Source organism: Hesperophylax consimilis, chromosome 28, assembly GCF_061612785.1.
Source record: "Hesperophylax consimilis isolate HC1 chromosome 28, BYU_Hcon_1.0, whole genome shotgun sequence".
In the NCBI taxonomy this organism is placed as follows: domain Eukaryota; kingdom Metazoa; phylum Arthropoda; class Insecta; order Trichoptera; family Limnephilidae; genus Hesperophylax; species Hesperophylax consimilis.
In genome coordinates, this window is record NC_142863.1 from 19,761,399 (window position 1) to 19,776,104 (window position 14,706).

General features: G+C 37.5%; 1 protein-coding gene across 1 annotated transcript; it reads right to left on the minus strand.

The window, feature by feature from the left end:
• Window positions 1-9: 9 nt before the first annotated feature.
• On the minus strand, window positions 10-14,053 carry LOC149410324 (26S proteasome non-ATPase regulatory subunit 9). The gene is made up of 4 exons (XM_089649034.1): window positions 13,758-14,053; window positions 13,578-13,677; window positions 2,457-2,740; window positions 10-1,308 (listed from the first exon to the last, which is right to left on the minus strand). Exons 1-4 carry the CDS (start codon window positions 13,866-13,868, stop codon window positions 1,078-1,080), a joined length of 726 nt encoding a protein of 241 aa, XP_089505160.1. The 5' UTR covers window positions 13,869-14,053; the 3' UTR covers window positions 10-1,077.
• Window positions 14,054-14,706: the final 653 nt, after the last annotated feature.

The following is a 14,706-nucleotide window of genomic DNA, read 5'->3' on the forward strand; positions in this document are numbered from 1 at the left end:
GTGTGTATAATTGGTGCATATGTATACTACACTTGCGTGATGTCCTTGCGAAACGTCACTGAGAAACAGCCTTTTGACTACTATTGTTCGAAATTGAAAATATACATTTATTTGAAATGTTTTACAGTGGAATTTTCTTTTCTGAAGTCTGCTGTGTGCAAGCAATACATCTGCGTGAGTACGTACTGCATTTGTGTCAACTCTGGCTGCGATATCTATTCTACCCCAACTTGACTGACTTTTTTTAATCATATGTAAGAAATACATACAGTATATTCTGTACAAGTAAGTGTACAAATAAGTACAAATCATCATGTTTTAATTTCAGTTTTCCCTACATTCCAGCTACCCAGCACCATTAGGCTTTATAATATTACAGTGCGAGATTTAAAATAGTTCAAGCTTCTCTATCAACGCCATAAAACCACTTCAGGAAGTCAATCACAACCTCTTTAAATATGTTAACATTGAACTAGATAGCGGTTTTTATCAACATTATCCTCGATTAGTCGACTTTTGCTAGCACGCACGCAATTGGCCATTACATTTGACAGTTCTAATAGACTAAAAGTTACTCAGTTTATCAACTCTTTGGATTGACAAAGTTCTGAGACAGGCAATAACGGCTTTTATCAACATTATCATTGAATAATCGACTTTCGCTGGTACCTCCTGCAATTGGCCATTACGTTTGACAGTTCTAATAGACTAATACTTAATTTATCAACCTCTTGGAATAACAAGGTTTTGGCACAGTAGTTTTATGCGATAATGGGCTCTAGAGAGTGCTACTTTAGAGTTCATTATCGCACAATATTGCCATGTCAGATGGGTCCTAGAACCCTAGATAAAGTTATCCGAATGCTGAAAAATGTAAATTTAAAAATTATGGGCTTATTTTAAATGAATGGAGACAGATTTCAGTAACCGGACAAAACAGAACAGTGACGAAATAGAAAATGATAAAAAATAATAAGTTAGGTTAGTTTTTTTCATCTCCATCACTTTTCTTTAGTGTTCTGTTTTTTAATGAAACCGACAAACTATAGACGCGCTAGCCTTTCAGAAGAGCAGCCTTTACAGGTCAGGATGGTTAAAGGGCACAATGTTGCAGCCGAGATAGCCCCGTCCGGCCCAGACGCGCGGGGTCAGAGGCACCTCCAGTAGCTGGTGTTTCCCCCGGAGCACCTTCAGGTTGATGCGCTGGTTCATGGAGTGCCGCACAATGTCACCCATCTGCGACAAGTCTGTGTAGTTGGACACGTTGAGCGAGCCGAATTCGAGGATTTCGTCGTCTACCCGTAAACCCTGCAATTAAAAAACAATTGTTTTATTTAAACATGATAGTAATGTTAACGATAATTTTTTCAATCATTTCTTAGCATTGGCCTATATTGACGGCGTCCATGGTCGAGGGAAAGGCTCTCGACTAGCAATCCGGACGTCGCGCATTCAAATCCCAGAATGCGGAATAAATTTTATTTGATTAATTTGTCTTATTTCAAAACATATTAACTTTAAAAATATATAGTATAATTGTGGCATGTTCCAGAGTTGAAGATTCTCTCAGTATAGCCCTGTTGTAAGACCACTATTCGGAATTGAAACATTGCTTGAAATAGTTTTGGCCGTGTTTGGTGACGACATCAAAATACTTACGTCCCCACCTTCCACTTCATCCCACTGCCTTCACGGTCTGGCAGTCGAGCATTAAACCCAACTACTATTCGTAAGGGGCCGTTCAAGTATTATGTAAGCACTATAGGGGGGCAGGGGGGTCTTTACTTTGCTTATTTTTGATGACATGGGGGGTTGGGGGGGTCGAGATAGTGATTACGTCAGCACTGCTCAGCAGTAGTTATTTTTTTTTACACATTGGCAACCCACACATTGTCTATGTTTGAAAACCGAATACATATTCGGGGATTCCCACAAATAATTAATACGTTTAGGTACTTGCTTAAAAAACACAATACATTAACAGAAAAATGCATATACCAATTTGCATTTGCATGTACCAATTTTTACGTAAGCATGGGAGGGGGGGGGGGGGGGGGGGTAAGAGCTTTGCTTACTTTTGGTGACAAGGGGGAAGAGGGGGTAAATAATTGTAATAAATCTGCTTACGTAATACTTGAACGGCCCCTAAGCGTAATGCGTAAGATTGAAAAGGACCCTAAGATGGTTGGGGTATTAAAGTGGACGAACAAAGATAGGAGTGTAAAGAGAATGTGAATGGTAGAAGAAGTCGGGGATGCCCGAGGAAGACAAGGCATGATCAAGTTAATGAAACACTTGAGTTGGGCCATATCAAGGGTCGGAATAACAGAAGGGTATGCATGAATGTGAATGAAGTGAGCAGTATTTGCCAAAACTGAGTTGTTTGGCGGCCCGTCCTCTCTGCCTACCCCTGTAGAGAAAAGGCGTGATGGTTAATTAGTTATTTAGTTAGTTACCGCTTCTTCTGCGGGGGATCCTCCGCTTACAAAATTGATCTTAGCGATGACGGCCGGGTCAGACACTTTCAGCGTGTTTATGGACTGGGTCACCGAGTCGCAGTCTTGACTACCGTTGCTCCGGGCCACCGCAGCCGATGATGAGGCAGCAGCTGCGGTCTCCGTGTCGGTGATCACTCCGCTGCTGGGGGAGGAGGTATCCATAGCTCCATGGTCCGTGGAGTGCAAGGTGTGGAGACCCTTCTCTATCGCTTTCATGAGAGCCTTGTGGTCGTTTTGAAGACCTGGAAATAAGATAGTTATTAACTCCCGGTACCTATCCCTTCTCCTTGTGCTTTCCACTCCAATACTTAACGGTCATCCACACTAGCAACCAAATACAAGTAACAGGATTGACAAAATAATATTTAATTAAAGATATAAGCTACTGTAGAGAACAAGAACTGGCACATTAATTCAATATTATTTTTGGACGCTGGCAACCTTTGAAAGTTGGCAACTCTACCTCGTGCCGTCAGCTATTCAACTAAACCATTTTGAAGGGATTCGAGATCTCGCGCGCCTCGTTGACAGTTGACAGTTATTTCCTTTTCTCTACATTTCCGATAAATTTACTGATATTACTTGTAACTTTAAATGAACAATAAAAGTTCGATTATTCCAATAATTGTTTTAATTTATTGAGTCAGACAATCTATGGATATTATTGCTGAAGGTAAGCCGGCGATAAATACACACATATACACGCACTTCAAACCCATACTATAAAAATTGCTAAAATATCGAAATTGCAGCTCTGCTATCCTGACAAACCCTAAATAACTTACAATGAACATTTCAACTCCTCTAGCATATTCTGTCAAAAGGCCAGAGAATTTTAACCCCTCTGGTATATTCAGTCAGATGGTCAGAGTATTTTAACCCCTCTGGTATATTCAGTCAGATGGTCAGAGTATTTTAATCCCTCTGGTATATTCAGTCAGATGGTCAGAGTATTTTAAGCCCTCTGGCATATTCTGTCAGAAGGTCAGAGTATTTTAATACCTCTGGTATATTCAGTCAGATGGTCAGAGTATTTTAACCCCTCTCGTATATTCAGTCAGATGGTCATAGTATTTTAATCCCTCTGGTATATTCAGTCAGATGGTCAGAGTATTTTAACCCCTCTGGTATATTCAGTCAGATGGTCAGAGTATTTTAAGCCCTCTGGCATATTCTGTCAGAAGGTCAGAGTATTTTAATACCTCTGGTATATTCAGTCAGATGGTCAGAGTATTTTAACCCCTCTCGTATATTCAGTCAGATGGTCATAGTATTTTAATCCCTCTGGTATATTCAGTCAGATGGTCAGAGTATTTTAACCCCTCTGGTATATTCAGTCAGATGGTCAGAGTATTTTAAGCCCTCTGGCATATTCTGTCAGAAGGTCAGAGTATTTTAATACCTCTGGTATATTCAGTCAGATGGTCAGAGTATTTTAACCCCTCTCGTATATTCAGTCAGATGGTCATAGTATTTTAATCCCTCTGGTATATTCAGTCAGATGGTCAGAGTATTTTAACCCCTCTGGTATATTCAGTCAGATGGTCAGAGTATTTTAAGCCCTCTGGCATATTCAGTCAGAAGGTCAGAGTATTTTCGCTTTACAATATAAATCCAAATAAATTGAATATTTCTGAACATATAAGTGGGTCACTTCACTTATTTTATGTCTAAAATTATTGATAACGAAAAAACTAACATGTTTTATTAGAGATGTATTACAAACATTACCGTCACCTCACTTTTTTGTCGATTCATATAAAAATAATCAATAAAAAATTTCATACATTTTTTTCAAATTAAGGTCAGAACCTTTGGTTTCATAAAGGTTGTAAGGGACGCCGGTGTGAGGGGGCGCAATTCCCCACGGGGCCCGTCGTAGAAAGGGTGCCTTGGAACAAATCGGCGTTAGCTCAGGTGGTAGAGATTGAGTTCCATGACATCAGGGATTAGGTCAGCCAATTGGGCTTTTACACGAGGGACTGAAGGCCGAACAACCACTCCATATTCGTCAAAGCAACGCAATGAATGGGATATGAAAGTATATTCACAAAGCACATTTATATAACAGAATACACACATGAAAAGAGTAATAAACATCCTAACATTTCTAGCTTTTCGTTGGGTCAATCTCTATCGGTATTTTAGGTACTGGCTGGCAAGCTTTGTAGGTGAGCATGATTCAACATAAAAGGCACATACAGGGGAATTATAGTTATCAGCTTACATGGGTTTTGCAGGATGAATCTCGTACTTGTTGAACCACAATTAGCGGTCATCGGCTGTACTGTACGCGCTATTGCGCGCACGGTTCTTCATCGTGAATTGGCACAGAATTGATATAGGTTTTATAAAGTACTTGTGCGAGAAAACAGTCGTTAATTTAGGCGCGCTTATGTTTGCGTCTCTGTTGGCGGTAACGCTCACATGTTATCAAGGCCGAGGCCAGATTGCGAGTGAGGGGCGGCCGTTGGTGAATGCCCGCGTGTGTGGCGTTGTGCAGTTTACCAACCTCACGGTGCACGCATGCGCACCGCGAACAATGGTTACAACTGATAGGTACTAATTTGAATTCGCGGGAGTTTTGAACGTGTCAATTCGTTACGTGACAAGGTGTACATTTAATTCTTCTCTGGTTAATTTATAGATATGAATATCAAAAAGGTATTATTTCTCTTTCACCTTTTTTATAATGCAATCATTTACAATGCACATAAAACAAACTAAATATTAACACATTTCTGGCGGGTATTTTTTGAGCTTGCGCTACGTTGTCTCCGGGCGAAAATAAAGGTCAGAGGTTAAATCGCTATATCTTCGAAAATATAATATAGTAACTCAGCATCCCCAAGCTATAAAAGTACTAAACGAAAATCGAATATTATTGAAATGCAACTCAATTAACCTTCCGCCCTTTCGTCCGCCTATCGGTATTTGCCCAAACCTGCTTTCTTTAAATACGCCCGACATCTTTCGCTCGCTTGCACATAGGAGTTGAGTGGGGTGGAACAGAGATAGAGATTCGAATCGGATGTCACGGTCATAAAAACCCTCATTCCAGGAATTGAATTATTACAATGAAAAATAATATACAGTATATATAGACCCCAAGGCAAGAAGTTGTTAACTTACATTGTCGTAAAAAATGAGTTAGAATGCTCTCTAAACTAATTCGCATACGCTCTTTCCAATGAACACCATGCCAGAGCTTAAAAACGGCAAGAACATGCTTAAATCAATGTGATGAACATGTTAACTACGTATTTATTGTTATTAAGTTTAATTTGTAGAACTCCATTTTATTTTTTTATTTTTTATATATTCAATAATATTGTTATTGGGTTTATAAAAACAGTTTATTTTTAAACAAGTTCTGCTGTGTAATTATTATTACTATTAATATTTTACTTAGAAATCAATTAAGAAATCAGTAAATGAAATTAAAATACCTACCTAGAAATAATATAAATGTATTGTCTGTAAGTGGGCTACCCACAGTTTGATAATGCCTTCAGAGGGCGAAACAGCTGTCACGCGTAATAATAATTACACAGCAGAACTTGTTTAAAAATAAACTGTTTTTATAAACCCAATAACAATATTATTGAATATATAAAAAAAAAAAAAAAAAAAAAAAAAAAAAAAAAAAAAAAAATAAAAAAAAAAAAAAAAAAAAAAAAAAAAAATAAAAAAATAAAAATAAAAATAAAAAAAATGTTAACTACGTGTTTCTGTGACATTAAGTTGATAAAATCAGGGCAAGAACTTGTTAACTCCGTAATTCTGTAATTAACAACTTCTTCCCATCTACATTGGATTAGATTTCTATGGTTAACATGTTATTCACTCACTTTGACGTTTACCTTGGTGGTTTTAAAAAGTTTTGCAGTGCGTGTTTTTTATTTAAAAATCATCGAAAATGAGTTCCAGATGTGAAAAAATGGTGAAGATGTGTCAAAAATTGATCAGGGAATCAGGTAAGCTGTATAAAATATTATCGTTCATCTTAATTTATCCTTAAAGTAGTTTGAAAATGGGTGAATCATTTTTGTTTTGGTGTTTTTCTGTCTAAAAGTCAACAATTTTTTATTGTAATGCTTATTAATTTGTTTCAGGAAGTGTTCAAGAGTCCACTAATTTAGTACAACCTGAGAAGCATTTAGAAATACCTCAAAATAATGTAATTTTAATGGATGGTAAATGCAAAAAAAATGTTTTACTCTGTGACTCTGAATATTCTTTTATGTTTTCTTATGTTTTGAATTCCTTCATTAATGCTTTACAATATTTCGTTACTATTTACCATGACCCCCACCCCCGCTATCTCGGAGTTACTTTGGACAGGAGCTTGAACTACCGGCAACACATGGAAACAGTGGGTAAAAAAACCAGGACAAGGCTTAACTTAGTTAATAAGCTAGCTGGAACTAGCTGGGGATGCGACGCCAACACGCTCAGAACAGCATCCATTGCCCTGGTTTTCTCAACGGCTGAATACTGTGCTCCAGTATGGGCTAGAAGCGCCCACACTTCCATGGTAGACGTTCAGCTTAATGCCACAATGCGAACCATCAGCGGGACTTTAAAATCTACTCTAATCTAATAACCCCACCAAACATCAGGCGAGAAATTGCAACACTGAGGGAATACAAGAAGGCGCTGCAAAAAAGCGCAATACCTCTACACGAAGATGTCGTCTCCCACCCGGCATGCCGCTTGAAGTCCCGAAAGCCCTTCTGGGCGGAAAGAGAGAGGCTCCTCCGACTACCTCTCACCCCAGAAGATAGGTGAAAACTTGAGTGGCAAACGGCCAACGTGGGAAATGCCCATCTCATACAGGACCCCACCGAGAGACAGCCTGGGTTCTCACTGCCTCGCAAAACCTGGTCCGCCATCAATAGGTTAAGGTGCTCCCATAGCCGCTGTGCCCACATGATGCACAGATGGGGCCTTAAAGAGTCGGCGATGTGTGATGTGGTGCGGTGCAGACTACCGAACATGTGGTCAACGAATGCCCACTCCATTCATTCCCCGGCGGGATTGATAAGGTCCACATGGCGACGCCTGAGGCCCTAAAATGGCTCGCAGATCTAGATTTCCCCCTCTGACCCCCCACCATACGAAAGAAGAATATTTCGTTACAGAAAGTGTTCAAGACTCTTTGACTGGTGTTGAGTTTGGAATATTATTAGGAATATCTCAACATGATGTCATGTTAATGGTAGGTAAACTTAAAAATACTTTATTGTGACACTAAATTCTTTTGAACATTGAACTAAAAATGATTATTTTATTGTACTTTGTATTTTCAGAAGATAATCAGAGTAGTCTAGAGCAGTGTTCCGCAAAGTGTGCTCCGCGGCACACTGGTGTGCCGTGGCCATTTGGAAGTGTGCCGCGAGTCCCGCGTCACTTCTCACAAAGTGCTCTGTAAATCGGTCTTTACTTTTCTGTGCGACGCGGCGGCCGGAGGTGGCGTGGGTGGGACTCGATCGCTGCGAAGTGGCCGTGTGCTACGCCGCTACGCTACATTATCACGTGTGCTACACTACATAAGTGGGGTGCTATTGCTACATTATCACGTGATTGCGCACGAGCTATCCGGGTGCATGCGCGTGACAACATAACATTACGAATTACGACGGCGACGTTGCGCCCGCTTGTTTAGTAGTCATTCGTTAATGCTAGTGTTTGGTTGTGTCGTTGCGAACTTAATTGACTTTTTTAATTGCAAAAAAATATCCCATATTACGTGTATATAATGGATAAATTCGTTAAACGTACCGCAAGTTTGTCAAGTGAAACTAATGATACCCAAGAAGAAGCAGAGTCAACAAAGAAAAAACCTAAGCTTTTTGATCGGAAATACGATGAGAGCTATGTGCGTTATGGTTTTATATATTGCGGTGACGAATCGTGCCCAATCCCAAAATGTCTTGTTTGTGGAGAAACTTTGGCTAATAATTCGATGGTGCCCAGTAAACTTTCACGACATTTAACAACTAAACACCCATCGGTGGCTCACAAAGATAAAGCCTTCTTTCAACGTATGAAAGACCAGTCTAAGAAACAGGCAACTCTCATGAGTTCGTCTTTCAATACATCAAGCAAAGCGCAAAAAGCAAGCTACGTGATCGCTAATATGCTGGTTAAATCGAAGAAACCTCATTCTCTCGCTGAAACTTTAATTTTACCTGTCTGCAAAGAAATTGTCAAAATTATGATTAGCCAAGAAGCCGTTAAGGAAATCGAAAAAATACCTGCGTCAGCAGATACTATCTCACGTCGCATTAATGAAATATCCACCGACATTCAATCAACGTTAATTGAAAAATTAAGGTTAAGTGGAGTTTTCGCGCTACAAGTCGACGAGTCTACTGATATTAGTGGTCACGCGCATCTCATCACAAATGTGAGGTACACGGATGGATATGAAATAAAAGAGGAGTTTTTAGTTTGTCTGCCACTACCTGGTTATACCACCGGAGAAGAAATATTCAGAGTAACAAACCAGTACTTCAGTGAACATAATTTTGAATGGCGCAATTGCTTAAGCATTTGCACAGACGGAGCAGCAGCTATGACAGGAAAAATTAGGGGATTTATAACCAGGGCTTCTGAAAAAACTCCTAATATTAAAAATTTACATTGCTTTTTACACAGAGAGGCACTGATGACGAAGTCTCTGCCTGATGAATTGTTGTCTGTCTTACAAGAAGTCGTCAAAATTGTCAATTAAATCAAGTCGCGACCACTGAACTCTCGTCTGTTTAATGCATTGTGTCAGGAAATGGGAGCAGATCATCAGTCACTTCTGTTTCATACAGAAGTACGATGGCTTTCTCGCGGAAAAGTGCTTTCTCGGATTTACGAGCTGAAAAATGAGACCCAGAAATTTCTAGAAACGCAGGGTTCAGACTTTGCTTCTCTATTTAAAAAAAGAAGAATGGGTAGCAAAACTTGCATATCTGGCGGACATATTCGCTCAATTAAATGAGCTGAACAAAAAAATGCAAGGAAGAAATTGTAACATTTTAACGTCTTCGGACAAGATTGAAAGCTTTCGCGCTAAGTTGGTGCTATGGATCAGCTACGCTACCAATGGTAGTAACGAAATGTTTCCAAATGTCATGGCTGCCGATTCAGAAAAAAAAGTACAGGCTTTGATAGTGAAACACTTGGAGCTGTTAGCAGAAAAAATGAACTCATATTTTCCTAAGTGTGACCTGCAACCTATGGACTGGGTAAGATATTCATTTTCGGAAAGCATTTCCCTCGGACATTTACCAATAAACGAGCAGGAAGAATTCATGGAGCTTAAAACTGATCGGACACTAAAATTAAAATTTTCTGAAACAGAGTTAGCACATTTTTGGCTCCACGTAAAAAATGAGTATCCACTGCTGTCAAAGCGAGCTATTGCAATTCTATTACCATTTGCCACGACCTATTTATGCGAATTGGAGTTTTCAACTCTCACAACGATAAAGTAAAAAAAAAGAGAACGCCTGAGGACGATCGACGAAGAGATGCGAGCAGCGTTATCAGCGATTGTTCCAAATTTTGATCGTCTGTGTTCAGTTAAACAGGCTCACATTTCGCATTAAACATCTTTTCATGTTATATTGATTTTAATAATAAATATTAATAAAATATTGTTTTTGGTAAATTTTGGTTCGGAGGGGCCACGCTTACGAATAATTTTTAGAAAAAAAAACTTTAGAAATGACGTAATTACTATAAAAGGAAACTTTTTGGCTTGGTGGCGGCGGAAAAAGATGCATTTTGATTATCAATTGCGTAAAATTAAAATTCACTTCTTGAACCGATTCGGTGACAGTTCGCGGTCATTTTGTGACTGTTATGTGATAAATATCAATCATAATTACACAAACCCGGCTAGACAAACCCTGCTTTGCCAAACAAACCATTCAAAACCTGGGATGTTTTTTTAAATTATGATGACATACAGCTTTCGTAGTTTAACCTCAAAGTTCGCCGTTATTCGTAATAAGCCTAGCCAATCCTATCCAAAATTTACCTTGTTTTTTTCTTCTTTGGTGTACCGTTAAAATTTCTTGATTAGTTAGGTGTACCGTGAACATAAAAAGTTTGCGGAACACTGGTCTAGAGTATATCGCTACTACCACTGGTACAGGAGATATAATTTTGAAATACGTACAACAAGATGAGATACTCAATACTTTAAATCAAACTGGTGGGTTTGATTTAAAGTATTGAGTAAATTGTTCCTCGCATCCGATTTGTCAATCCCAAAACTGTATGAGCTCTATAATATGTTTTGTGGAGAAAAAGAGTATGCCCCTGTTTCGTTGAATCGTTACACTATCTTTACAGAGGATTTCAACTTGTCGTTTGGTGTGCCTAAGACAGACACTTGTGGGACTTGCGATAGCAAAAAATCTGACCAAATTCATGTAAATATGTATAAAGCTGCATTTGAAATGCAAAAACATGATAAGAAAAAGGCATCTGAATGTGATGAAACTTGTTTCATCACATTTGATTTGGAAAAGACGCTACCTCTCCCAAAGATATCCACAAACGTGGCTTTCTATTTAAGAAAACTATAATTTGGGAGTACATTGTGTGACAAAGGAGTTAAATAGGGCATATTTACATGTTTGGAGTGAAAACGAAGGGGGCAGAGGGAGCGAGGAAATTGCCAGTTGTTTAATGGCCTTTGTCAACACCATGCAACTTCAGAGCAACAAGTCTCACCTTATCGCTTGGAGTGACTCTTATGCCGGTCAAAAAAAAAAAATATATATTTGATTATGTTCTGGCAATATTTAATTCTAGCAAAAAAATTCAAAATAATTGACCATAAATTTCCTGAGGTTGGTCACTCATATATGGACTCTGATAGAGATTTTGCATTGGTAGAAAAAAAAATTAATAGATGCCAGTCCATTCAATCAGTGGACCAATATGTAAATTTAATGATGTCGGCTAACACAAAAAATATACCCATCGTGACAATGATGGCTGATAAGTTTGTTAATATTAAAGAATTAGGGCAGAAATTGAAGTTTATACACAATACAAAAAACACTATCGGAAAAAAGGTTAACTTTCAAAAAGGAATTCGCTGGATAAGAGTGGAGGAATTTGGGATTTATAAATATCGCGAATCACTCTCCGAAGAAGAGCCTTGGAAAGAAGTGGATCTTTAAAAAAAAGGTGTGAAACCTTATCTTCCCAGCCAATGCTGTCATCAAAAGTGAGAGATAACAAAGAAATCGATGCGGCCAAATGGAATGATATCCAAAAATTGTTACCATACCTGGATGAGGTTTTTCGTGGATTTTTTAAAAGTCTCAAAAAAAAATTGACACATGCTCTGCTACCTTTTCTTTTCAATAATAATAATTATTTAGTTACTTTATATCAAAAAAAAAGTTTAATTTGTTTGATTAAATAAAACAACAAGAATTTAACATGTTCTTGCCTTTCAATTCTGTATCTTCCTCACCTATCCCTGAAGATGGCATGAACATGTTAACTACATTTTTTTGTAGAAAACATGTTTATTTTAACTTTTAGACTGCAAAACTACTTAATATTACTAGATGTAATGTAAATTTGGTTTGTTTACTACACCATGAAGGATCAGTACATTGTATATGACATTCAAATAAAAAATTATAAGGCAAAACGCAAAAGTCTAAATATCTCAGAATGCTTTCAATGTAAGTTAACAACTTCTTGCCTTGGGGTTTTCTACTATCCTTTTGTTGAAATTCTGATATAAACGAAAGGCACAAAGATAAATATAAAAAAAGTACTTGCATTACGATTCGATAATTATGTACATATAGTTGGGACCTTTACAAAGAGATTGGTATATAATATTCATTTAAAAACATTGAATAATTCCGTCTTTTCTGCCATTGAAATGAGGCCCTTTTCGGTGTTAAGCATCAATCGACCGAACGGGTAGAACTACCTTTCCCCTGCCGATGTGTTTAAAAAACAAAGAAACATCAAATACATATTTATAATGGGTAATAAATGGAATTTACATGCCCCTTGAATCCTTCAAGACTACTGTTAAAAATGTGAGCAGTCTTAGACATATTATGTAATAGTACCATGGACTGTAAGGGAGACAACGATTTCTATGAGACCATTTGAACTGTTTCCAAAAGCCAAGGAATTAGCTTGAGGGGTTAAAAGAAATATACATATTTCACTTTCTTAACTTAAAAATACACATTGACAAAAACATCTAAATATTATTGTTTTTTTTTTTTTTGTATTAGGCAATTCACCCTAAATTGTTTTATACCTAACTTACATGAGTACATAGTTTAATTTAGTTTAGTCAGCATTCCATAGAAGCTGGGAAATGTTCAGATGTTCTCTCTGGAATGTTCCAGATTTTAGAACATAACCTGCAGCAAATTGCAGCTTTGCCAGCTCTTGGAAGCAACTATTGTTTTATTTAACTTAATTTATACGCCTAAAGGGCTTTCCCATACAATGCAGTTCATCTGTTTTTTAAATTACAATAAAAATAAAGAGTTAACAAAATATAGATAACATAGAAAAATCTCTTGGGCCGGCTAGCAGCCAATTTCATAGAAGCACGTGTGTCTGCAAATGTGCCACCAGAAATTGTTAGAATTCATTGTCACCGACAACGAGTCTATCCGCCGAGTTTCAGCTCGGCTGTCGGGAAGTTGGTAAATTTCCGCTTCCAAGATTTGCATTCATTCGTTACCGAAAACCAAAGTGAAATTCAAATAGATGTATTTTAAAATAGATAATCTGCCAATATCCCCCAAATAAACGATAATAAATAAAATTAACATTAATTTATAAACTAGGAAGATTGTTGTCAAATACATGCATATCGTTTAAATATTTGTTACCAAAACAATGTAAACGATGTATTGTTATTTTATTGAAGCAGACCGCTGATAGATCCTTTGAAGCCTCTCTCTCTCCTTCTCATAAACAACAAAACGACGCATGTGACAGAGAGGTTTCAACTGAGTTCTCAGTGGCAGAAGCATTGCTGTAAACAATAATAATCCACGGTCATCAACTTACAAATGATCCTGTGTCTCGCATGGCGAACTTGATACACGTCTATATCATTGCGAGGAAAACCATTGCCATCTACCAAACTGTCTTCCATTCCAACTTTATTCTGTAATCAAAATAATACAAATCAAAAACGTGCATGCACATTCCAAATCATAATAAACCATATAAATAATGTAAACATACCTTTTGCAGCACATATCCGAGTTCGGTTATTTCACCTTCAATCTTCTTTTTCTCGTCTATCAACTTTAGAACTTGGTTTCTCATGGGGCCATCCATATTCGCAACAACCATATTTATTTACTTGTACTTCATAAAAATTAAAATGTATTTAGGAATGTTCGCACAATTTTGACAGTCACCGAAAATAGAAAAAGTTGCCAGTTTAATAAATACATAATAAATATATTCCTATCGATTTCGAAGTAGTTGCTAAAACAATAACGAACCGTGATTGGTTTATTTATGCACGAACCGATTTGCAGGACAGCATGTTGAACCATCAACCGAATTATTATTATTGCGACGGCCCGAAGGGAGTAATAATAATTCGGCTGGCGGATTTGCCTACTGACTACTCGCCATCCTATTCGGAAATCCCAGCATGCTTGTCTTGCAAATCGAATCATAGGTTGAGGCTATTAATAATGGTAATCTACCTATTTCCTTTCGTTGTTTTACCAAAGAAAATTATCAACTCTTGGTATACAATGCATTAATCAATAGTAGACAGTTTTGGTTTGTCCACCACAAAATTGTCACCAAATATAGCGAAAATAAGATCATATGACCAATGTCACAGATCGAAGTGAATGTTTTGCAAATAAAATTATATATGAAATGATAGAATGATGATAGGTAAATATTGCAATAACTGTAACTGTAGTAACTATGTTGAACAATAATATTATGATGGACTTTGATGTCTTCGTGCGCGGCCCAACTCTTGAACCATAAATAAACCACTCACATCTTTTTTGAAATTTTATTTTCTACAAAATTAGTATCAATAAATTTTTCACAAAATTTTACTGAAAACGAGGTATTTACAAAAAACCAAACCTAGTCGCGCAAAAAACTTGTTTTTTCAAAAATATACGCACCTTTACGACTTTCTACCTCGGTACCTATT

Coding starts and splice junctions, on each gene's coding strand:
- LOC149410324 (XM_089649034.1), bottom strand. CDS start 13,868: ATGGTTGTTGCGAATATGGATGGCCCCATGAGAAACCAAGTTCTAAAG. Junction 13,678..13,757: donor TCGGATATGTGCTGCAAAAG/GTATGTTTACAT, acceptor TTTTGATTACAG/AATAAAGTTGGAATGGAAGA. Junction 2,741..13,577: donor TGCGAGACACAGGATCATTT/GTAAGTTGATGA, acceptor TCTTATTTCCAG/GTCTTCAAAACGACCACAAG.